Source organism: Emydura macquarii, unplaced genomic scaffold (genome assembly GCF_026122565.2).
Source record: "Emydura macquarii macquarii isolate MOO-44397 ecotype Brisbane River unplaced genomic scaffold, CSIRO-AGI_Emac_v2 contig_2636, whole genome shotgun sequence".
Taxonomy (NCBI): Eukaryota; Metazoa; Chordata; order Testudines; family Chelidae; genus Emydura; species Emydura macquarii.
This window is the reverse complement of record NW_027132773.1, coordinates 12,329,067-12,353,086: the sequence shown is the minus strand read 5'-3', so window position 1 is coordinate 12,353,086 and position 24,020 is coordinate 12,329,067. Positions and strand designations below refer to the sequence as shown.

The window sequence follows — 24,020 nt, the reverse complement described above, 5'->3', positions numbered from 1 at the left end:
GATATGAATAAAATAAAATTCAAAATATTTCATTTTTGGTCTATCACACCTTTGCAATAATTGGGTTTTTTTTTTCCATAATTTTTTTTTGCTCTCTTATTTAAATGAAGGTTTTGTAAATGCTTGAATGAAAATTGGGGCATTTATTACAGGTCTGCAATATTTGGGGTTCTGTAAACATTTCCATAATGAAGTCCTCTGTTTATAGGAGTTTAATAACTTGCTCATAAAAATGTTACTTTGGGCAGAAATGTGGTGTACCAATCTGCCTGAAATCTTGTTTTGTTTATTTAAGAAAAATCAAAGGTTTTCTGTTTCTCTACAGTATAGAAATTTACACTCAAATTTAACAGTTTAAATCTCAGGATGTGACTGAGCAGCAAACTTCATATTTCTAATATGCATGTCAATGCTTATGTAAATATCTCAGTATCACACTGAAGTGTGATTTTTTTTCGGTCAGTTTTGCAGCAATAAACTCATGCTTTGCTTACTTTGGGCTTTTTTTCACCAATGCTGACACAGTGTGTCAGAAGCAACTTGCAGTTTATAAGCCACATTTCGGCCAGTCACATTTTACATGACAATAACTCATGTCTATATTATGTGCACTAGTGCAGCAACATCTGTGTAGTTACAGTGGTGCCAACAACAAACAAAACAAAACCTAACATAGACAAGCCCTCAGTTAATCACAACAAATGTATACTCATGCTTCAGTAACTGTACGCTAGGGGGCTCTTTTCCTTTTCTCCAACAGTGGAAGATGAGTTATTTACTATGCTGTGCTAAATCAGAGCATTGTCAGTTCTTAACTGATCTTCATGACTCACGCACTTACAGTGTAGACCTAAAACGAGAGAGAGGAGGAAGACAATAAAATAGGCTGCATTTAGCTTACTTTAAATGCTAAAAAATGTTTTGTTTTATTACATGGAAATACAATGCTCACTGAAGGTCAGAGAAAAGATGGAAACTATTTACTTCTCTTTACTGTTTAACTTCTGACCTGTGTGGACTTTCCTAGTCTAGATTTAGTTGGTATTTGTTCCCATCTTGGTTAACTTTATGAGGTTCTATATGATTGTTGTTATTTTTGGACTTTTGCTTATATACTTTAACAGAGCTTGTATATAACCATTGTGCTTCGTTTAAACTCCAGAATATAGTAGATTAATCCTGGCTAGTGGCAAGCTTTAGTTTATTACAGTTAGGGCTGCAGCTTCGTCATGTTACAGAAAAAGCTACAGGTACTCTGATTTCTCTATTTGTCTATGACTTCCTGCAGGAAGGCTGTAGGTGGGTTGTTGGCCTAGTGTGGATGGAAGTCCCAGCAGGGGCTGCTGGAGAGTGAGCTTGTCATGCACTCACTCTGCAGCAGTGGTTCCTGTGTCCCGTGGGGCTGGACCTGGCTCTCTGTTCCAGGCCTTGTGACCTGTCTCACAGGATCACCGAGCCACTCACTCAAATCTGGCCCTTGTATTGCCTTCCCCATATCGTGACAGAGGGGTGGAGTGGCACTGGGTCCTCGTATGCCAGATCGTAACGCCTGGAGCAGGGAGGCAGATCAGCCACTGCTGCCTGTGCCAAAGGTGAATGTGGCACAGGTTCACTCTCTCAACCCCCAGGCCCAGCCTCAGGGTGAACAGGAGCTGCTGGTGCCAGGGTTGAATGTAGGGCAGGCTTACTCACCCGTCCCCATCTTCCCCACTCTCCCCCCCCCCCCCCCCCTCCCGGCCTCCTCTCCTCACTGGGCCGGGATTAGGGTGGTTGTTCTGGGGCAAAGGGTGCTGTTCCAGGTGGTGGGTGATCCCCTCATTTGTCAGGGAATTTTTTTTAGTCAAAATCACAGAGCAGTCACTAAACCCATGATTTTTAGTAAATTTACTGTGACTGCTCCATGATTTTTGATTAATAAATGCCATGACAAATTTGCAACCCTAATTATAATTTTGCAGTTATTATAGTTTGAAATCAGAATTACTGTATAGTGTCATTTATGTCCATGGCACTTTACAAACAAATTAAAATGACAAGTACCCAAGGAAGTTAAATATTAAGGGCCAGATCCTTAGCTAGTGTAAATCAGCATACTCCACTGAGGTCAGGAGAGTTATGCTGATTTACACCATCTGAGGATCTAGCCATTGACTTTAATGGGTGTAGGATCAAAGCCCTAAATGAGATTTAGCATAACAAGGGATGACAATAAACAAAAGGGCTGGGGCAGAGGTGTTTGGTAGTGAGGGTTACAAAAGCAAAAGATTGTGAGCTTTACTTTTGTATTCATCTTACTGATTCCTCTTTGGGTTTGTTTTTATTCTAATTAATTTCATATTAAAAACTTGGATACTGTCCAAAATGAAAGCCAGAGTGGAGTGACTGTGATGGAGAAAAAATGTAGAATACCAAAGGCCCATCCAGTTGCACTGCGTGTGAATACCTGCTTCACCCTTCTGATATATTCTACTTTATTAATATATCTTTAGTAGTTTGCCTAAATGACCAATTAGTGGAAGCCAGGTGGAGGGTCTGATGAGGAGACATTGGAAAAGGTTCTAAAATCGGTTGAACTGAATGATAACTGAAGAAATCTTCTTACATATGACACATGCGTAGCAATTTTTATTTGACCAATTTAATTTGGCCCAAGAATTACATAGTACCTAATGATACTGGAGGTCTCAGATTTACTGTGTAGCGAATGACTGACCTATTTGTACTTACTACAGACACGGAAAGTTGCTGTTTTGTCACCCCGATATGCACTTTTAGATTATGTAAACAGAGTAAGGAGAAGTAATTAATTTTTATCTTTTCTGCTACCTTCAAAGGGACATCAGAGATGGCTTCAGAAGAAAAAGCTTCTATCCTTCTCATTATTTAAGAGAGAGATCCCCTCATAAGAGGGACTCTCCTTTCTTCAGGGAATCGCCTGTGAGCCGAAGGGATTCGCCACACAGCAGATCCGGCTCCAGTGTCAGCAGTAGGAGCTACTCCCCTGAAAGAAGCAAAGCCTATTCTTTCCACCAGTCTCAGCATAGCAGAAGTATGTCATCTTTACATAAAAGAAATATTTCTCAGCAAGGTAATGCTGGATTAATGATGAAAACTGATTAGTGAGGTGAAGTTGATTCTCATTCTATTAGATATTTATCTTTATATGATGAAGATATTAGACTTTTTGTTCCAATTATGTTTTGCCTGCCTTATTAAATATTTCAGGGAGCTCTTTCTTCCCTCATATGTATATGTAAAGGTCTCTTGAGGGAGCTTGCAGGTGTTTTTCAACAGCCTCTCTAGGCTGGGTGCAGTTCCATCAGCTGCATGACTTTTCTGCATACAGCAGATTATTTTCCTTTAGCAGCAAATGCTTCTGCTTCTTTCTCCCCTTGCTGCTGTAATGAATTTCTTTACAGGCATCTTTGCCAGCAATAGATGAGGGCTTTTCTTTCCGCAACCAAGATGAAAAGTAAAAAAATGTGGTGGGGAAGTCAAATCCAAAATAAAGATCTCTTTACATTTTTAAAAACACGATATTTCATTGAAATATGCTAACAATGCTTTAATATTAGTTCTTTTAGCAATTTAATGTGCTCTTTCTGATTCTCTCAAATCTTGCACCTCTCAAATCAATGCAAAACCTATCTAAAGCTAGGCAATCCAATGTATGGCCTGGGTTTTGAATATTCGTTTTTCCCAGAAAGGTGATCCATGTTGCTTTAAAAGGTATCCAAAATCTCTGTGTATGAAAATCTGGTAAACTAAAGTGGTTTGTTTTTTCTCCCCAGTGTGGTGCTCATTGCTATGATTGTGCAGATTAGGTGGATTTAGGTGGATGAAACTGTGCAAAATCTGTTGTCCACTTTGGTAGCAGTGTTCTTTTTGTTTCTTCTATTTTTAAATCCAAATTTACTTGTCATTATGTGACACTTACCTTAGATTTTCTAGGGGACTCATACCAGGCAGTTATAGCACCTTTCACACAAAAACATCCCAAAGCATTTAACTAACTATACATAAACACAAAATAGTTTCTTCATCCATCACAGAAATACAGTTTGCCTCTCAGGCTGGAGGTGGCAAGTCTTTTAACAATTGAGCAGGGCAACATGAAAGTTTAGAACAGGAAGTAAAGAATATGAACTACATCTGAAACTGCAGTAGGGATTTAGGTAAGCAGAAGTAATTACCAGGGACAGGAGAAGATTGTTGGGGAAAACTGTCTAAAACGTGGGGATGTTATGGGGATTGGGGATTTTCTACAAATTTGAGCAGATTTTTTTTTTGGCACTTTTTGCAGCATGTTAACATAGCTACTCATATAAAGAAGTCTAATTGGAAAAATCCTGATGTCTGAGCTAGTAGAAAATTGCACATTTTGAGAGAAATATTCTCAATTTGCAGAGATTTTTGTACTTTTTTTTTTTGGTAATACATTGTGTTAGTCACTAACTGCATTTTTGTTTACAGATGTCAAGTTGGATGGTGTTATTGTCTCCTTAAAAACATATTAGCAGGTACAATCTGGCAAATAGCTTCACAAAGCAGCAGCTATGTTAGTCAAAATGGGATATCCACACTTCAGTCTGGGCTGCCTTTTACTCCAGAGTTAAATGATGTCTTGTCTGTCTCCATTAAACTTTTTTTAAGAAAGCAACTTTGCTTGTGCCATGCTACTTTTTATTTAAAATAGCTTGCTCTGAAAGCATTTCTGTTGATGATTGTGTTAAAATGGTTTACTTGCAGTGTGGACAGGGCTTAAGTTGTGTTTGTTAGAATAGCATTTGAATATAATTTGACAGGAAATCCCTGCTTTGGAGAACATGTAAAAAAAAAAAAAAAAAAGCCTATCCTGTTACTTTTATTGTATTTTGAAATATGTAAAGGACTAAATCCTGGCAGGGGCTGCAGATAGGCACCTGCAAGAAAAAGACCAACCAACGGCAGGAATATGAGGCTTTCCTTATTCTAGCTCTCCATAAAGTTGAGCTGTTCCACAGAGCTTCTGTGACATGAGCGAGGGTGCATAGTCCACGTTTGTTTATATGTATATATAAACTTGGCAATGACTTCTGCATGCAGGTCTCACCCACTCATCCTAGAGACCTGGTCTGGAATATGAATGTCTTCTTGTAAATTGTTTGGGGGAATGTCCTGTGCCAGTCCTACATCTCCAGCTGTACTGATGCAAATTGGGGATACAACAAAAAAAATACACATTTCCTGCATAGTGTTATACATGACAGGGCCACTTGATTTGAAAACTCTTTTTATAGATAATTCTGTTGAAATGCGGTTGTATAGCTGTTAGTTGGAGTTAGATGAGTTAAAGGGCTTTCTGATCATCTTCTGTTTGATTTTTACTTTTAATGAATTTTTGTCTGCCATGAAAAATTAGATGTCTGCTAACCCACACATCTATTTATACCTCCTGTGTATAGCTGGGGTCCTGGTTGTGACTCCATAGTTAAAATTAGGTTCTGAAATAGGCTTAAAATGGGGCATACATTTGTTTTTCTGTGCATTTAAGTAGCTTTTCAATATGATTCTTCACATAGTGTTAGTTGTTTTGTTCTTTTAATTTTCTATGTAGATTTAATCATTTCTGTATATATATATATTTAATAGGCACTCTTTAAATTTGGGCCCTTTCTGAAATCTTGTTCTGAAATGTTTTATTGTCAACATGTATCTCTTAAAATAACATTGTCTGTCTGCACAGGAATTGGTAGAGAGAATAATGCTGAGTAGATCTGGTACATTGGAGGGGGATGCAGTGAATTGGAGAGCCTAAAGGGCCGGGGAATGTGAGGTCTGGGAGGTTGAGGGAGAACAAATATGGAACATATGGAACACAGACTAAGGAGGAACAGGAAGGGAGACTGTGAGTGGGGCAGAAAACTGGATGGCACAAGGATGGAAACATGGAGTGGAGGGAGCAGCATGGGGCAATAGTAGGGAATCAGGATAGTACTGTGGTGAGAGAGGATAGAAAGAAGTAGAATGGCGTTCCCATCCCAGGTATCAGGAGAAAAAACAGAATGGCAGCTCCTTCATCCTAGAGCAGGGGTGGGGAACCCTTTTTATGTCAAGGGCCTGATGGTGGCCCTGGCGGCAGGGGAGAATTCGGCAGCGGGGGAGAATTCGGCGGTGGAGCGGTTTCAGCGGGGCAAACGGCGGCAGTGTTTCGGCGGGCAGGGTTTCGGCGGCGGGCACTGCCTCCGCCTCCCCGCCGCCGCCGTGAAACCGCGCCGCCGCCGAATTCCCCCGTCCGCCGCCAGGTCCAGACCATATGATTTCACGGGCCTTATACAGCCCGCTGCGGGCCGGACAAAATCATTTCGCGGGCCGGACGTTCCTCACCTCTGTCCTAGAGGATAGGAGAGGGTAAGTGAGTCCCCTCCAAGCCATCAGGGAAATGCTCACATTTGTCTGTGCATTTAAGGTTGAAGTTTGAACCTGTAATGATCACTATCACATTCAGGGGGGAAACTTCCCTAAAGGCTCAAAAATTAGAAGGCAGATATTTTGAAAAAAATGATTTATTGGTTTTCTAGCATCCCCTTTACCAAACTTTCCCATCTAGTATCACCAAACACCCAGTTTATGGTGCTGATAGGGTGTAATGTGGTGAAGGGGATGTGCAGATGGAAAAATTAAAGGGTTGTCTGGTGAATTTAAAGGGGGTAGTTTTATAAAGGGGGTGCTAGAAGGCTACCATCCCTGCTGCAGAATTAAGGTTTTGGTGTAGGATGTGCAAGTGGTGTGTACTTGTGGGTGTGTGTGGCAATAAAGATAAGCCATCCAGCAGTGTATTAATTTTTCACTTTTTTGCTTTTTCAGTTTTGTTAAGTATGCTGTGTACAGCAACTTTATTTTCACAACTAAGTTTTTGTTGTGCAGTCATTTGATTAGCTTGAATGTTTTCAGTAAAGGCAGTCCATAATACACCTTAGGTTCCACCACCATTGGAAAGATTTACTTTCTTTTTTAAAATATTTTCCCCTATGTACTGTCTTCACCTATACAAGATTAAACCTTAAAGGCTTAAAGTGCAGATTTAACTCTGAAAATGTACATCTATTGGTGACGTAGAGTTCCATTGTTTATTTCTCTAAAATATTGTCAAATATATGCCAAATATGATGAGTTTACAGGTAAAACATGTTCTCTTTTAATTACCAGCTCCACAGATTTGACGTAACAGGTAAAAGCCAAACCATTACCAGAGCCCCATCACCAGTTAGAAGGTGCTGCAGGCCAGAGGAGGCCCTCAGTGACACTTGTGCAGCAACCTTGCCTCTCTTAAGGTTTGCACAAATGTAACTTTTTGGCCCTGTAACTCAGAGTTACAGATACTACTTTTGATCATGCACAAGAAGGAATAGAATCCAGAGCGCACTCTCACTTTTTGATGTATTGGCACATGTATAACAGGAAGTAAAAGTGTATTTATGTAACTGAATTGAGCAGATTTGACCTTCTGGCAGCTGAATATTTAAGATGTCACTTTTCAGAGCTGAATTGTACTTTGGACTCTGAACAGTCATAATTTGCTTTACTTTGCATTGAAAGTGCATTTCACTCACGTGCTGCACAACTTTGTTTTTCATCTGTCAAGTGGGGAGGCAGGAAAGAGTTTGTGTCAGCATCTGAAGCCAGCAGCGCTCCATGTGTCTGGTACAGTGACTGCATCGGATAATGGGGTTAAGCACAGTAACTCCATAACACATCTTAAAAGAAGAACCTGGGGAATTTTTCATATAAAATGAACAATAATTGTGCCTATTGGTTATTCATTTCCCCTCACTGAAGCACCTTGGATGCTGTTGAATAAATTTTAAATATACTATAAACAGAAACCACCCTAGCATAGTGATAGTTCAATCAAGATATAAGTAAAATCCAGATAGTTCTTGGAGCACCATAGAAGTATATGAATAGCCAAAATAGAGAACATTTTTTCATGGGAATATCAATTCAAGATCATCAGCTTTGTATGATTAACATTTTTTTTTAGTCGTTAGCTACAAGTTGTGCTTACTAAGTGGTGGTGGTTGGTGGGTTTGTGCGTGAAAAAGTTAAACTTGCTGAGTTTTTCTTTGGAAAATTCAATTTTAGAGTAATTTTACTTCCCATGATGATGATGTTCAATACATCCATATTACCATCATGTCTGCTTATACTGTGGACTTTGTGGTGCATGTATATTTAACTAATATATCAAACATCTTTTTCCAAGTGTATTGCCCTCTGAATTAGGAGGTACTGTAAAACTCTTTATATGATTGGGTCACTACAATTCCTAAATTTAATATTTGTTAGCTGTCTAGTTATCTGAATTATTTACAAGTTTCATACCATCGTTGGGATCTCCCAAGACCCTCTTCCACTCGGTTCCCAAAAACTCAGTTCGACTCCAGAATTCATCACTCGGGTACTTTTATTTGGTGTACAGCAATGCTATGTCCAACTAGGCCAGGCTCAAAAGCAGGGGCTGGATGCGGGATGCATCACAAATCCAAAGTTATACAGCAAAACTTTTCCTTATATACTTTCCTCTATTTATCTTACATTTAAAATTTGTCCAACGGTATCCAAGGTCTTTCAGTGGGGGGAAATGAATGACTAAGCACAATTATTATTCGTTATTATTACTAGCACCTATAATCCTGACTATGCATTGGATCACGTGCTTCATGATTGGCTTCGTTATTTTTCAGAATGCTCTTTCCATGTGCAGTTCATGTATAACCTGATCTCTACATTCCAGGTTTACCTTGTCCCTTGTACCAGAGTGCTCCTGCTTATCTTAGCTAGACTGATTCCAGCCTAATGCTTGTTTATACCCTTATTTACAACTTAATTTTCCATTCACCTTCTCAGTCGTGCCCACTGTGAGAAATAAGATCTTACTTATGTTAAGTTACTTATGTCAAGTTAGGCCTACGACCACTACCATTTATGCGTTTGATACAGTATACAGGATTTTTAAAAAAAGATATTTCCACAATTGAATCACAGAGTTGTCATTGTATCTATTTGTTAATTTCGTGTGCATTTGCCTTTGGATTTCTGTTTTATTTATAAAGACCAGCCAAATATATTGCTCTAGAATCTATGTATTTCTAGAATGCCTGCTGCCCACTAGTGTCACATGAGTCCAGAAGCTGGGGCTTTAAGAAAAAACAAATATAGTGAAACTGGCAATAAAAAATTGAGAAACTCTCACAATAAAATCAAAATAAATCCTGCAAGCCACTCCATATGGGTGAGCACCTGTACTCACATTGCCCTGTTGATTTTAGGGGGTCTACACATGGGTAAAGGGGGGCCTCTCCACCTGAAGCAGCTTACAGGATCAGGGCCTTCATGTGGAACAAAGATAAATATATGTATTAAAAAATTACTTGCCTCAGTTAGGTACAGTTGAGGGGTACACTAGACTATTCTTTGACCTGAGAAAAGCAATAAAGTAGTTACATTAGCAGAAAGGAGGTGGTGGTCATTGTGGTTGAGGCAGTACAAACAAGATAAAGTTTTGTATGGCCAAATATGGAGAGTGTCTTGAAGGACTAAACTAAATGATCAGCTAAGGGGCTAAGGCAGCTGCTTTTTGTATCTTGTTGCAGGGGGAAAGCACCTGTCACTTACTTGTTTGTTTGGTCTTCCTTTTTCCTCAGCCGGTTAGAATTTAATACCAACCTAGCCTTCGTATCTATAGTATTATGAAAATCCGTGCAGAGAGAAAAAGAGCAACTCATAAGGGTTTTTTTTTTTAACGTTCCAGATCTAGTTAAATAAACACGCACACGCGCACACACACAGTATTTACCTTTCAGTTTAAGTCTTTTAGATATTGGTATTTAAAAATGCACAATGGTGGCTGCATTCTTAATTTACATCATTTTGCAACATACAAAGTAAATTGTTCGATAGAAATGACTCATTGTGCTATGTATCGTTACTTGGGTGCTTTCAATTACAGCTTTTCTTAGTTGTCATTGGTTTGTTAAAGTAATTAATATCAGGGTTTTAAAAAACATTTAATAAGTGAAGGTTATTTTTTTATTTGATTTCTCTTTTTAATTAAATATATGCCAAGTATTAGTCTATGCTGTTGCCAGGGTATTCTGCTGCTGCGGGTTTCCCATAACTGACACTTGGCAAGGTTATTCATGACTGTATTTTGAACAATAGCTTCTTTGGTCCTGTTTTAACTTTGTTGACATGAACATTGAGAAGTAAGACCCTGATGCTACAAAGGGATTCACACCTGTCATTGAGACTCCTTGGGTGTATCACTTTGCAGGATTTCCTATTATACTGTGATCTGCTAAGCCTACCACTGTGAATACCCGGTTTCCCAAGCTTTGGTTTGGTCCTTTGATTGGTGACTAACCAGGATGTTAAACAATGAAAAGATAGAATTCCTCATTTCACCTCTTACTAATTGTGTTACAGAAATTCAAAATGACTTTATCCTACAATTTCAAACTGAAATACCCTTCCAGTTAAATATTAGAAATAAGAAAAATAGGCTTTGTAAGAATAAATGTCAGCCTTACAAAATGCCACTGTCCATCCTCTTAGCCAGAGACCATTTTGTTTTTGATAAGCAAGTAGAATTTCATTAATTATTATTATTATCAAAGGATGGGGAAGTAGGTTTCATACATGGGCTGGTGAGTTTTCATTACAGTTTTGCCAGGCACATGTGTGTACATAACTTTAATAAAATTCTATAATTACTCTATTCTGTGTAGGTAAAGACAGACCTTCAGCTCAGTCACTGAAAACATCAAGAGATACATCCCCATCAGGTTCCACAGTAGTATCCACTTCAAAGGTGAACTTTTTTTGTTTGTTTGTTTCTTGTTTTTAATAGTGGTACTTCCTATAGAGAATCCAAGTTAAATTCAGATTCCTAGCTTCTTGTTTGAAAGTCAGAGGCAGTGTGCTTTGCCACTAAGCAAGGTGAGTGTCTCTTTATATTCAATAGCTTCCCCTGGAGTAAGAAACAGTGTCAATGGGTATACATCAAGTCCTTGACTGGAAGGATAGTGGCTATAATATAAGGTCTATGAGGATGAAGCTTCAAAGTTTTTTGGTTTATAACTCTCTCCAAAATTTTCCCTTCTCCTAAAATAGAGAATATATGTTAAATGTTATGCTGCTGCTTAATCTTATATCATAAACATCTTGTGGGCAAAGAGCCAACTACATAATTATGCTAATTAGTTGAACTGACAGGCTAATAAGCACTAATGAACAATCAGCATTCAGTATTGTTCTCTATCCTACATCAATAAAAACATTTTCAGTTTTCTCAGGCTACTTGCATGAAAATGAAATCTGAGCTGAAAAGTGAACAGTTGTACAGGAAGTGTTTTTATCTTTTGAAAGATATTGTAAGGAGAAATGTGGACACAATCTTTAGTGTGAACAGGATCTTCGAGAAAGTGGCATCCCCCACAGCTAGTGCAGTGTACCAGCACAGCTTCTGAGTTCTGTTCTTAGACAAACAAAAAAGAAAACTTTTCCCCTAAAATACTAAAAACCATGGAAATTTTGAGCAAAATACTCACTAGTAAAAACAACGAGAGTTCTGTAGCACTTTAAAGACTAACAAATTTAATTTCAGCAGGCATAAGCTTTCGTGGGCTTCAGCCCACTTCCTCAGAGCTTATGCCTACTGAAATTAAATTTGTTAGTCTTTAAAGTGCTACAGAACTCTTGTTTTTGCTGTATACAGACTAACACGGCTAACCCTCCGGAACTCTTCTACATGGAAAAGACTAACTAGAGTTTTTTTGAAAAAGACGTGAAAGGCGGAAACAGTTAATTGAATGGACTGATCAGACTTCTGAGGTGTTCTTCCATTCCCAATACTTCACACTTCATGATTTTCAAACTGGTGTGCCAACATTAACGAATTCCCAATACCCCTCAGGGATATGTGAGTGCAAGTCTCTTCATTTTATGGATGGGGAAACTGAGATACAGACTTTTCTGACACCCAAAATTTGTGCAGGTTTAGCTAAAATCAAGTTTTAAAATTTCTTTTATGGACACACTTCAACTGGTTTAGCTTGTATCAATTAAGCTTGATTCTGTTACAAATGGTTAAATGCAAAATTCTGTTAAAAGTTAAAATTGTGGTATAAGACAACAAATGGAAAAAGCTAAGTCTTATACTTCATTGTTAAAAAACTAAATTGTGCTTCCAAAACACCAACACTATTTGACTTACCTACCTTATTTTTGGCTACATAGTTTCATATAATTTATTTATGTACGTGTGCATATCAGCAAGTATGCATATTTATTTATAATGTCTTTAGCATATTATTTTAAGAATAGTGGGTCTGTAGGAATAACTAGGGTTAGTGGTTGTTCTCTGTATTGTGGTAATGCTCAGGACCCCATTATACTAGTTTCTATGCAGACATAATAAAGAATAATTAAAAGACCGTCCCTACCCTACATTCTACATATATAGTGAGATATATGGAGCTCTGTTTAAGCTAACAAAAATGGACTTAAGGCTTCTTTCAGATGATAAATTCCCAACCTCTAGCTGATTTGCCTCCCTAGAAGTAATATCTTAGCTTCTTCCTGGGTTTTCAGTTACCCTCAGCATTAGCTGGGATTGTGGAGTAGGGCTAGGGTGACCAGATGGTGAGTGTGAAAAATTGGGATAAGGGGTGGAGGGTAAGAGGCGCCTATATAAGACAAAGCCCTGAATATTGGGACTGTCCCTATAGAATCGGGACATCTGGCCACCCTAAGTAGGGCATTGTTTACACCTGAAATGCCTTCCTCTTATAACCAGTTATAGGAACTAGACCTTGAAATCTATTTATGTAACCAAACTTTTTTTTTAATGCAGCCTGTTTGAGAAACAACTTTGGAGCTTTACTTTGCATACTTTAAAAAAAAAAAAAAAAGTGTGGTAGTATTCACAGCTGTTAAATTAGAACTTCTTATAAGAACTTTGAAGATATGTGCTTTACATTGTTTTCTAATGATAAAGGGGTATCTAAGTCCTATTTTTATTATCAAATTTGACTTGTGTTGGGGAAGTATCAGTGAAATGTCTTCTCGCACTGAGGGGTTTTCTGTATGGGGCAAGTTTTTTGGGAAGTTAAGTTGATTCAATTAAAGGTGTTTAATCCATGTGCATAGGTTATAGCATGTTAAACACTGTGTGGATGCTTTCATTTAGAAGGAAAATGGCTTTAGTTCACTGTAACTTAATCCTCCTTGGATCTTTTTACTTTTGCTGCCCTTAGTGTACTGGAGATTTCTTTATATAAATGTTTATTGAATTATGATTTATAAGAATTACATATTTCCGAGCCACATTCTTTTTGCTGTAATCTATGGATATTTATATCCTATGAGTTGCTGTTTGCGGGTGTTTAAATGATCTAGATGGTGTGTGTAGAGATCTTAATTTATCTTCATACCATACAGAGCTGACTGTCATTGACAAATACAAAGGTAAAATTTTATTTTAAAATATTGTCAAGGACCACAGTCAAAGACAGGGAGGAGATTGTAGTGGAGGTGCTGTACAGGATGTTTTTGGTAGCTGGGAAAGAGTCAGATTGAAGGTGTTTTTCCTTACAGAAAAGAATATAGAAAAGTTGGGCAGCTTGGAAAGACTGGGTATTTGCTTCTGAGGTATGTGCAGGAAGCTTTGAGCAGCTGGGAAAAATGGGTTGGGCTGCTTACTTTATGAGCTAGTGTGCCGGGAGAGGAGAAGGAAATCTGTCATCTCCCTTTCCATGCATCTCAGACTCTCCTCTTTCTTTGCAGGGCCTCCTGACTTCTTTAAAGATTACATATAAAAGATAGAACACTGCACCAGTGCTACATGACCCACAGTAGTTTCCAGTTCTTTTCTCAGTTCAACCAAAGGTGTTGACTTTAATTTGTAAAGCCTAACAGGGATTTGATCCTTTTTACTTCGGAGACCAATTCTATTTCTGTGTGATACCACAGGAGTTGAGAACTGAGATGCTTGCATTAAGTTGCTGGGTGTAATCATGAGGAGTCTGGAGATGGAATCTTATTATCCTCCTTGTAGAATTTGCTTTGCCTACCATTTTGTTAGATTCTGAATTTACTGACCTTCAAGTCATGGTGTAATGCATACTTGTTTTCACAGACTTTTTTATTTATTTTTTTTAAGAGTGGAGACGAATATCTGGGAGGGAGTGATGGCAAAACTTCAGCGAATCTAGAAAATCTTATCATTTTTGGACATTGGTCTTAATGGGTAGTGTAGTTTTTATTAAAAATACAATTATACATACAGCCAGATTCTAAGATGAACACACTTCTGTAAATAATACGTAAATAAAATATACACCAGATTGAAACAAGTTCTTGACTGGGTGTTTCCTGTACAGGGATGTTTGTAATGCATACCAATATCACACTAACAAAACAATCAAAGAAATGCACTTACTGGGAGACTATTTTTCAAACTCTATTGACATGACCATTTCCATTTGAAAAAGTAGATTGAAAAGACCCCAGAACATTGGTAACTTGTACTCTAAATTATCCGTATTTTCACCTAAAAAATTAATGGTCTTAATGAAGGCAGTTTTTTGATAACTTAAAAACTTAACAGAATAGTCTCCTGCTTGCTATAATTAATTTAGAGACAAGGTGGATGAGATGATGTCTTTTATTGGATCAACTTCTGTTGGTGAAAAAGACAAGCTATAACTTAGTTTCCTTTGTGTATTGTATACAATACTTATCCTTTATTTGTATTGAGATTTGTTATAGCCTTTTATCTTTGCAAACCAGACAAAGCTATTAAACCAATCTACATTTGCATCTAGCTTCTTCTTTTTGCATATTTGTACATAGCTCCCCTTTGATCTCTTTATCTCGTGACTTTAATTCCAAAGTCCTTAAATCAACTTTTTAATGATCTCTGCTACATAGCCTTGTTTAGTTTCCCTTCATAAAAGTAATTTTCCTAAATAAAAGTAAGTCTGAAAAGTTGGTTTTTTTTGTTTTTTTTTTAAGTTCAGTAAAATATGTGTTCTTTGATTTGGGGATTTTTCTAATTCTTAGACAATAGACAAACATGACTTCCATGGTTAATTTCCCATTTTGAAAATATTGTTTCTGATTCTGAATAATTGCTTCTTCAAACTTTTCAAGGTATTTTTATATTAAATGTAACCTCTAACAATGATGTTTGTATAGGTCTTGGATAAAAGCAGCAGGCTGTCTGAAAAGGAACTTGCAGAGGCTGCAAGCAAGTGGGCAGCTGAAAAATCAGAGACGGTCGATGAAAGTAATTTACCTGAAACTACTGAATATGATGTAAGACTGATACATTCATATATTTATTTTAAAATATTCCAACAGTACAGTACAGTACAGTACACTCAGTGCATCTCCAGGAAGTATGGAGCAAAATATGCCACAGTTCTGCCTGTCTTACCTAGTATTACTATAGTGAAAAGCAATGTTCACAAAGATTGTAAAGAGGGTGTGTGTGTGTGTGTGTGTGTGTGTGTGTGTGTGTGTGTGTGTGTGTGTGTGTGTGTGTGTGTGTGTGTGTGTGTGTACACGTATTCAGGGCTGGAGAAGTTACACCACAATACCTACTAGCCCCAAAACTAAGCCTACTTGGCAGACTGAAATATGTTGGTGCCCCAAGCTGTGCTGCCCCTTTGCCCCTGCTCTCCCATCTCCCCAACACTTCTTGGGGCTGAAGACCTTCTCTCCTATTGTGCACCTGTTTCATGCTAGTTCTTCTGTCCCCCAGTACCAAATATAATGCCCCTATCACAAAATAAATTGAGACCTCCAGATAAATCAGTTAATGTTGGGCTACTTGTCATGTTGGCCTGGATGGCAATTTCTGGTTCCTAACATTATACTGTTGTATATGTTGATTCTGAAGATAAAATTTCTTTGAATAATGATCCATGAAAAACATGTAATACATTACCATAAGTCAAATATAATGTCTCAAAAACTCAACAGATAAACAGATGTAAACTTTTACTATCTATGGTTTAAGGCCGTGCCCAGCACTATAGTATTTGAGTGTCTGCATATTGTACAATATGTACAATTCTCCTTGCGAGGCTGAAAATTTTAACTGGACAAGTGGATTGAGTCATGTAAATGAGCCACTGGTTCCTCTCCAGGAAAGGAGCAACAGACTGACCTGAGTGTTGCTGCTCTTTTAATAAGAGGGGAGGCGGGGCACAGACCAGCAGAAGTTGCAGTTCTTTGCAGAAGGCAAAGGAGAGGAGGTGGGAAACAGAATGACAGACATTCATCTTTTAAGAGGATGGGAAGGAAGAGTGAGAGGAAGGAAGAGAGTGGCACCGTGGAGAAGAGCTGCTGAGAGGCCAAGGCTTTCTGTGTGTCAGCTCTGTAAAGCAGACAGACAGAGAGAATGGGGGAGTGGGGGGAGTCAGGAATTTGTTTTACTTAGGAGGATAGAATTTTGGAGGAGACAATTGATTTATTGGTTGAGGAAATGAAGATGTGGGAATGTAAATTAAGTAGATGGGGGGTTTGGGGCTGAGGCCTTGAGGGGAGGGATCGCAGCATGAATAATTTTCATCAGGGCTTGTAGGTTTAGTTCTCTGACTATGAGGTGTTGAAGAAATTTTTCAAGCTGGGATACGTTAGTTCCCTTATCAGAATATTGGCTAACCTTTTGTGCTGCTGTATTTGGGCTCTACAAAATGAGCTCAGAGCATTATGGCTGCTTTAGTTTTTCCTGATTTGGATTTTTTTTTTGACTGGTTCTTAATGTTGTTAGAACTATTTTTATTTGAATTAACTTTTTAGCATGCTTAACTCTTTCAAATGAATGGGAGACAATATTATGAGATTTAATACAGTAAGAATACTTACTATGCTATTTTAATTATTTATATTGCCTAAAGAGTTTTAAACAGGCCCTCAGGACTATTCTAGCTGTTTCTTTTTCTTGTGTTCTTCCTCTCCTTCCTCTTAATTAGAATGTCTTATTGTTCCCCAATCTTCTTCCACAATAGAGAATGCTTCTATCAAGCCTTACTAGATTTCTTCATCAATTTTGCATTTATAAAATCTAATTACTCTTTAATGTTACTTTTCTGTGACCCCATTTCTTAGTATGTGATGCTGCATTCAAGTAATTTGTGGTTATTTCTCAGTTTCTCTGCTATCCTCCCATTCTCACTCATTTCCTTCCTCTCGGTACAGAGTAAATTTAGATGGCTCTTTCTAGTTAGTGTCTAAACTCCTTGGGTCATGAACAGCCTTCATTTTCTGTCTTGGACAGCACTGAACACATTGTTGGTACTTTTGTAAATCATCTCCTAATTAATTTAGGAATCCTCTTGGTGCATGTTTTTATTTGTTACCCAATAGATATCTAGGTAGTTAACACCCCCATCAATATTTATCCTATACATTTGAGTGCCACAAGAGTTCTTCCATGAAGTTTTTCAATCCTGTAATCCTGCCTGGTGTCCTGGAGCAGATTCTCTTATCCTTTATGCTTTGTTGCTTTTATCCTTACCCAAAAAATTTCATCACCCTCCTCATTGTTGATTTTTAGTTTTGGCATAGTTGGCATTATCAATATCATCTCTCCAACTTTTTTCTCAGAGAATGGGCAGGTAAATGATTCTTTTAGGGATGTCCAGCATGATGAAAGCCTGATTCACAAAGCATTTTTTTATTTCACTAATGTATATTTTCATAGATTAACTATTGATGTCATATTCATAAGTGTTTAACAAGCTTATCAAAAATCTATTTTTTGTATCTGTGTAATTTTCACATTTCTGTAGTAAAGTTTTGCACTGGTAAATTTCTGAAAAAGAATGAAAATGGTATTTGAGTAATTGTATCAAATAGAACTTTATGCAGTTAGAGCAAAAATGTAAATATTACTTACGTTTTTTTAAAGGCAGGATCCTCGGCTCCATTATATGTTGAACAGACAGAAGAAACAGAGACAAATATAACAGATAGTACAGAATTGTATGAAGACAACCAGCTTCTTGGCCGCTCAAAAGCAATTGCAACAAAAACCAAAGAGATTGAACAGGTGAGCATTTTAGCTTCCTTGCTGGCAAAACATGTTTGATAGTTTGTGAGACTTTTGTACCTGGCTAGGAACAGATATAGCAGATATAGCATTCTTCTTTCCCTCCCGCCCTTAGAGCAGAGTATTACATTTTTTGCCAAATATTTCCCCTTATTTCTTAATAGAAAACCTCATTGATTTTAATATTTCTTTACAAAAAAAATTTTATTCAGATTTTTTTTGGAAGTGGAAGGAAGTGTTAGTACCTGTATCCATATAACATTTATATATCCCTGGGAAAAAAACCAAGATCCACCTTTAGCACAGAAAACTGCTGCTCCTTCCTGTATCTTTCCATGCAGATCTTGACTTTCTGTCTCATTAAACATAATCAAGCTAACAAAATGGCTGCTTCCTGATGAATTATTTCATATTGAAATATTACATATACAGAGCTTTTAATACGTTATTACCAATTTAGTTGCAGGTTTACATTAGATCAAGTGATCCAAAACTATTTTTCCATTGTCGTTTCCTGTAAGATTTAATGTTGTTTAAAATTTTTTTGAGTTTCAGCTGCTGACAATTGATGCTCTTTTAAAAAATATTAGTTTAATCTCAAAATAGTTTTGTCTTCATCTGAAGATAATTAAGAGTTTAGGTTTTGCTTTGTCTGCAATATTTTATAACTGGATGGGGGAGAAAATGATCTACTAAGACATGTTGTTTGTGCTAAAGTCACATTCTTGCTTTCTTTTCTATTGAATACTTAATAATGTGCACTGGATTAATACCAAGAGATGTTTCCACAACTAGCTCCTTGTTTTAGCAGTGATGAGTAGTCCTCCTTTCACCCATTAGCTTATGATGCTCTGCCACTTCTTGTTGAGGAAAAGATATTCATGAGCCCATCAGTTTTTATTTGTCTTGAAAGGTTAGATGAAGTGCTAGTATTTCCATGTCTCTGTTAATGTTAAAGCAAGAGTTTCAAATACAGCTGAATTTAAGTATTTATGCCCAGCTTAGATGGTTACAGTTAGTGTTTTAGAATTTTTGGGTCTACTTCAGATTTGCTCTGGTTTAGAGTGTTGGCACAGTCTCCCTGTGAAGGGTAGAAAAGATGGGCAAACAATCCTTCTCACAGTGCTTAACTGGTAATTGTGTCTTTGAGAAAACATCCCTCTGATCTTTTCCTCAGGGTTTAAAGGGCATAAATAGCCATCATTTTCCACCTAGATTTCTAGTAGGCTTCATCTTATTGTCTGGCCATCTAAGCGGGTGTTAGTACAGTTTGTGTCTACTGAATTGACACACAGAGGACCAGTATCTTCACTGTTTGTCAGTCTGTTCCACTTTTGGTTTCAATTTTGTATGCTATTTCATTGCCTATGTTTCCTCAGACTTGATGGTTAAAGGAGTTATCCAGCAAATTTTCCTGCTTCATTTGCTGTAAACAGGTGCAACAGTGCAACAGGTTCTGTGTTTTTAAAGGTTGCCTAAGCAGCCAGACCTGGAGAGAAGAGCTGATAGCTGTGGCTTGTTCAGCTGTTGTGAGATGAAACTGTCTGGACTGGAGGGAATGATTTAAAAAAAAAAAAATCAGATGCGTCCAATGGTGGGGGGAGGAAAGAAGTGCTGCTGTAAAGAGAGAAGTGCTGCTCTTGGGGCTGCTCCTAACCTAGCAGATTTCTGAACCAAAGTCCAGCTAAGGCAAAGGAGGAACTGCCTGGAATGTACTAAAGAGGACTGTGCTGAGACCCGGGGCTTGTAATTACAGTAAAAACTGCTTTATGTTTTCTTAAATTGAATTCTTGGCTAAGAGAAACAGCCCCATGTAGTTTGTGGGCAATTGGACTAGGTGGAAGGAAGCAGCCGTGCATTTGTTTTGTTGTGTTTGGACCTGTGGCCAAAGGAAGCAGACTTATTTTCCTGTAGCTGAGTTGGGAATGTTTTTTTTGCACCTGACGCCCCAACCCCCAGGCGAGGGTGATGGTTCCATTACAAAGTGCCAAAAGCATGTACTGTGCTATGCTACTCTACCACTACAAATTCATATGGCCTTTTGGATAACAAGGAATCGGCGTAGAAAAAAAATATTTAATCTGTAATCTTGATGAAAACTTACTTAGCTCCCTTTGAGGGGAATTTGATTTTTAGGCCCGAAAGTGCTAATCTTCTATCTCCTCTATGTGAATGTATGCTATTTTTACTGCAAATCACAATGTCACCTATTCTAATCTATATAGCTTTTTATACCACGCTCAACACTGTAGTACCTGAATGCTTTCCAGTACTGCATTAAGCAATGTGACTACATATCTGTCATGTATTATTTGTTTTCTCATCCTCTCCCTAGAGGGCAAAGCATGTTCAGTGGAGAGTCTTGGTTTGGTAGTATGTGGTTTTGTTTTGTTTTGTTTTTGTGTTTTTATATAAATATACCTGTTGCTTTGTGTTTATATTCGAGCAGACCAAGTCAAAAAAATGCACCTTGCACTTGGAGTGGTAAGTGACTACGTTTGAAGGTCCTTAATTCTTGGAGGAATTTATTACGTAGTCTAGGACCACACTTGGAGAAAGTTCTAACTCTCACACAGAGGAGCTTTACTTTTATTGTTGAGAGTTCCATTGCACCAGAGGAGCAATTGTTGACGACAATCTTCACCCGGAGCCTGAGATGATCTTTTAGGTATCCTGGGCCCAGGCCATGGAGCACTTTGACGATAAGGATCGAGATCTTGGACTTGATTAAAAAAAAAAAAAAAATCTATGCGAAGTCACTGTAGAGAGTAGAGGACAAATGTGATGTGTTTGTAGTAACCTGTGTTGACTGAGGAGACATGCTGCGTGTTCTGTAGTAGTTTGTTTCCTAAGTGGTGAAGACTTTGTGCCCAGGTATATTGCATTGCTGTAGTCCAGATAAGTGAAAAAGGTATGAATAACTGAGCCCAGGTCTTTGTCCACCAGGAACAAATGGTGTCTCCTAGCCAAACTGGTAGAAAGCACTGCTCATGGATGCTGCTGTTTGAGAGCTTAGCATCAGTGAGGAATCCAAGATACCTTCTGCACTATAGTCTGAAATGACCAATTGTGGGTGCATATCGTCAGCAAATGGAGACTGCTTGGTGATTGCAAGCTGTTCAAAATACTTTCCTCTGCCCACCAGCATCACCTCTGTTTTGCTTGGGTCCAGCTTCAGCAGCTGTTCTTCATCCATGAGCTGATCTCATCCAAGCACTGGGCTATCTTGGTGGTTGTGAAGTGGTCATATGCAGTAAAGGATAGAACTGTGTGTCATCTGCATATTGCTGGCACTCAAATCCATGTTTTCTGACCAGTTCACTTCAGTGATTTGCAGGTAGATGTTGAAACGGACTGTAGATAGAATTGATCCTGTGGAACTCCACAAGTCAGGGTCTGATGGTCAAGGTGCACTTTTCCATCTCTATGCATTGGGTGCATCCCTTCAGGAAGAACTCAGAGCATTTTAGTGCATTATGCTAGAGCCCTGACAACTCTCTCCTGTTGTTGCCTCCTATATATGTTGCCAATATTTGCTGTATTATTTCTACCAACTGCATCTGAGGAAGTGGGCTGAAGCCCACGAAAGCTTATGCCTGCCGAAATTAAATTTGTTAGTCTTTTAAGTGCTACAGAACTCTCGTTGTGAAACAGCAGAATCTCTTGATCAACAGTGTCAAATTCTGCAGAGAGGTTGAGGAGGATGAGAATGGATGTCTGCCCTCTTTTCCATTGACTGGAGGAAATCACCCTTCAGTGCCTCCAAAGCAGTTTTTGTTCTGTGTTTTGGCCTAAATTCAGATTGTGCTGGGTCTAGAATGTTAAGTTTCAATTAGATGAGCTTATAGTTGGCCTTTTGCTAACTTCTCTGTGAGCTTGCTTAGGAATGGTAGGTTTGACAATGAGCAATAGTTGACTAGAACAGAAGAGTTTAAGATGGGTTTCTTCAGTATTGGTCGTACTATTGAATGTTTGACAGAAGTAGGGAAGATTCCTTCTCTGAATGAGGCATCGACTGTTTTGGTCAGGAGTGGCTGCAAGTACCATCTTCTGTTGACTAGGAAACTCCATCCCTTCCGGGTGGATGAAGACCTGGCTTCAGTTATTCAGACCTTCATCTTGGCTGGGCAACAGCAATGTAATATCCCTGGGTATGAAAGCATCAGCACTTAAGATACTCAAACTAGTACAAAATGCTGCGTACATTGCCTTAGCAACACAGGCTACCATGAATACATCATACCTGCCCTCCACTCTCTACACTGGCTTTCAATACAATTTTGAATCAAGTTCCAGGTCTTGGTCCTTACCTTCAAAACTCTCCATGGCCTGGGCCCAAGATATCCAAAAGACCATCTGAAGATCCAAAATGAAGATTGCAGTCGATAACTTTGCTCCTCTGGCACAATAGAACTCTCAACAATAAGAGTAAAGCTCATCTGTGGGGGAAATGAAACTTTTTCTGATTGGGGGGTGGGGAAGAAATGAGACTGTAGGATGAACTCCTTTGAGAACTGTACCACAAATCCCACCACTTTCCATACCAAGTGCCAGATGCATTTCTTTGACCTGGTCTTCTCTATTATAAAAAATCTAACAACAGGTACATTTAACTAATAATAATTATTAAAACCCTTACCAAACCAATACACTCAACAGCATATGCTTTTTTCTTTGAGGAGAGGATGAGAGAACAAACATATGACAGGCATGTAGTCATGTTGCTTAATGCACTGCTGGAAGGTGCTCAAATACTATGTTGGTGTGGTGTAAAACCCTATATAAATAGAATAGTGGCACCAATTGTTTATGACTTTTTCACAAGCCAGAAATGCTATGGGTTGGATTCACAAGTGCATTGAGATTCCTCTTGGGTTTCCAGAACTTCTTGATGAGTGAATATACTGAATTCTGGAAATGCAGGTAGGCTGTTGGTTGGTGAGTATAGGTGGAGTGGAAAGATATGGTTTGAGAAAGCTTCTGGAATGTCACATGACACTCTCCAATTTCTCCCTGGTTGAAACAATCTGTCAGTGTTTGCATTTGTATTTAGAATAAAATGATAATCCTTACTCCAAAGAGTTTATAATCTGCCTTTTTGTTCTGTGTTTGTACAGAGAGTGGCAGAGTGGGGCGGTGATCAATGATTAGGGCTCTAAAGTGCAACCACAGTACAAATAATATCTACCCTTATTTTTTAAAATATGCTGTGGTTACATGAAGGTTGTTGCAACTGCTACCAAACATACTGTATAATAATTAGTTCTCACTATTTTTAAATAAAAAATAATCTAAAAAGAAATCCGAATAACTAAAGGCCAGTCAACAGAATCTCAGGTTGTGTAAGTAGTCGTAATGTAAAATTATATTATTCTGTTCAGCCACTAAGTTGCACCTTATATAAGCTAACCTCAGCCACACCTGGCAGAGCATTAAAAGGGTCTTAAAGCAAACACATCTGATGTGTATCTCTCTGAGAAGTAAGCTCTGTAACCAGTCCATATCTGGTCAGAAGCCTGACTTGCTAGTAGCAGCGCTGCAACTTACCATACATGACATGGCATCAGAAGTAAACTAGTGACAGAGGAGAACAGAAACAGAAGGACAAGAGCAACAAAGGTTGCAATATCTCATCAATGCTCCAGAGAACTTCAGCTTTGACAAACCTTCACAGTGGACAGACTGGAAGCAGTATTTTGCAAGGTATCTTTAAATCCTTTAACTTCACTGAAGACAGTCAAAAAGATTAATATGAAAGGGTTCTGGCTGTGTTTGATGCATACTTCATATCTTAGAAAAATGTGGTTTATGAAGGAGCATTCAAAGACCAGGGGAAAATGTTGAACGTTTTGTAAGAGCTTTGCATGCATTGGCTGAAAACTGATTTTTTGAAACCGCAAAACATGAAAATATCAGA

At 38.3% G+C, this 24,020-nt stretch overlaps 1 protein-coding gene across 8 annotated transcripts in view; it reads left to right on the top strand.

Annotated features, from left to right (window-relative positions):
* PPHLN1 (periphilin 1) overlaps positions 1-24,020 on the top strand; it is a 131,368-nt gene that overhangs the window by 57,825 nt on the left and 49,523 nt on the right. For 6 of the 8 annotated variants that reach the window (XM_067564187.1, XM_067564185.1, XM_067564190.1 and 3 more), the window contains 4 exons: positions 2,835-3,088; positions 10,770-10,852; positions 15,241-15,360; positions 17,963-18,103. In XM_067564187.1, the coding sequence (XP_067420288.1) occupies positions 2,835-3,088; positions 10,770-10,852; positions 15,241-15,360; positions 17,963-18,103 (598 nt within the window). The remainder of the gene's footprint in view (positions 1-2,834; positions 3,089-10,769; positions 10,853-15,240; positions 15,361-17,962; positions 18,104-24,020) is intronic. The other 2 variants (XM_067564191.1, XM_067564193.1) reach the window with 1 other exon arrangement.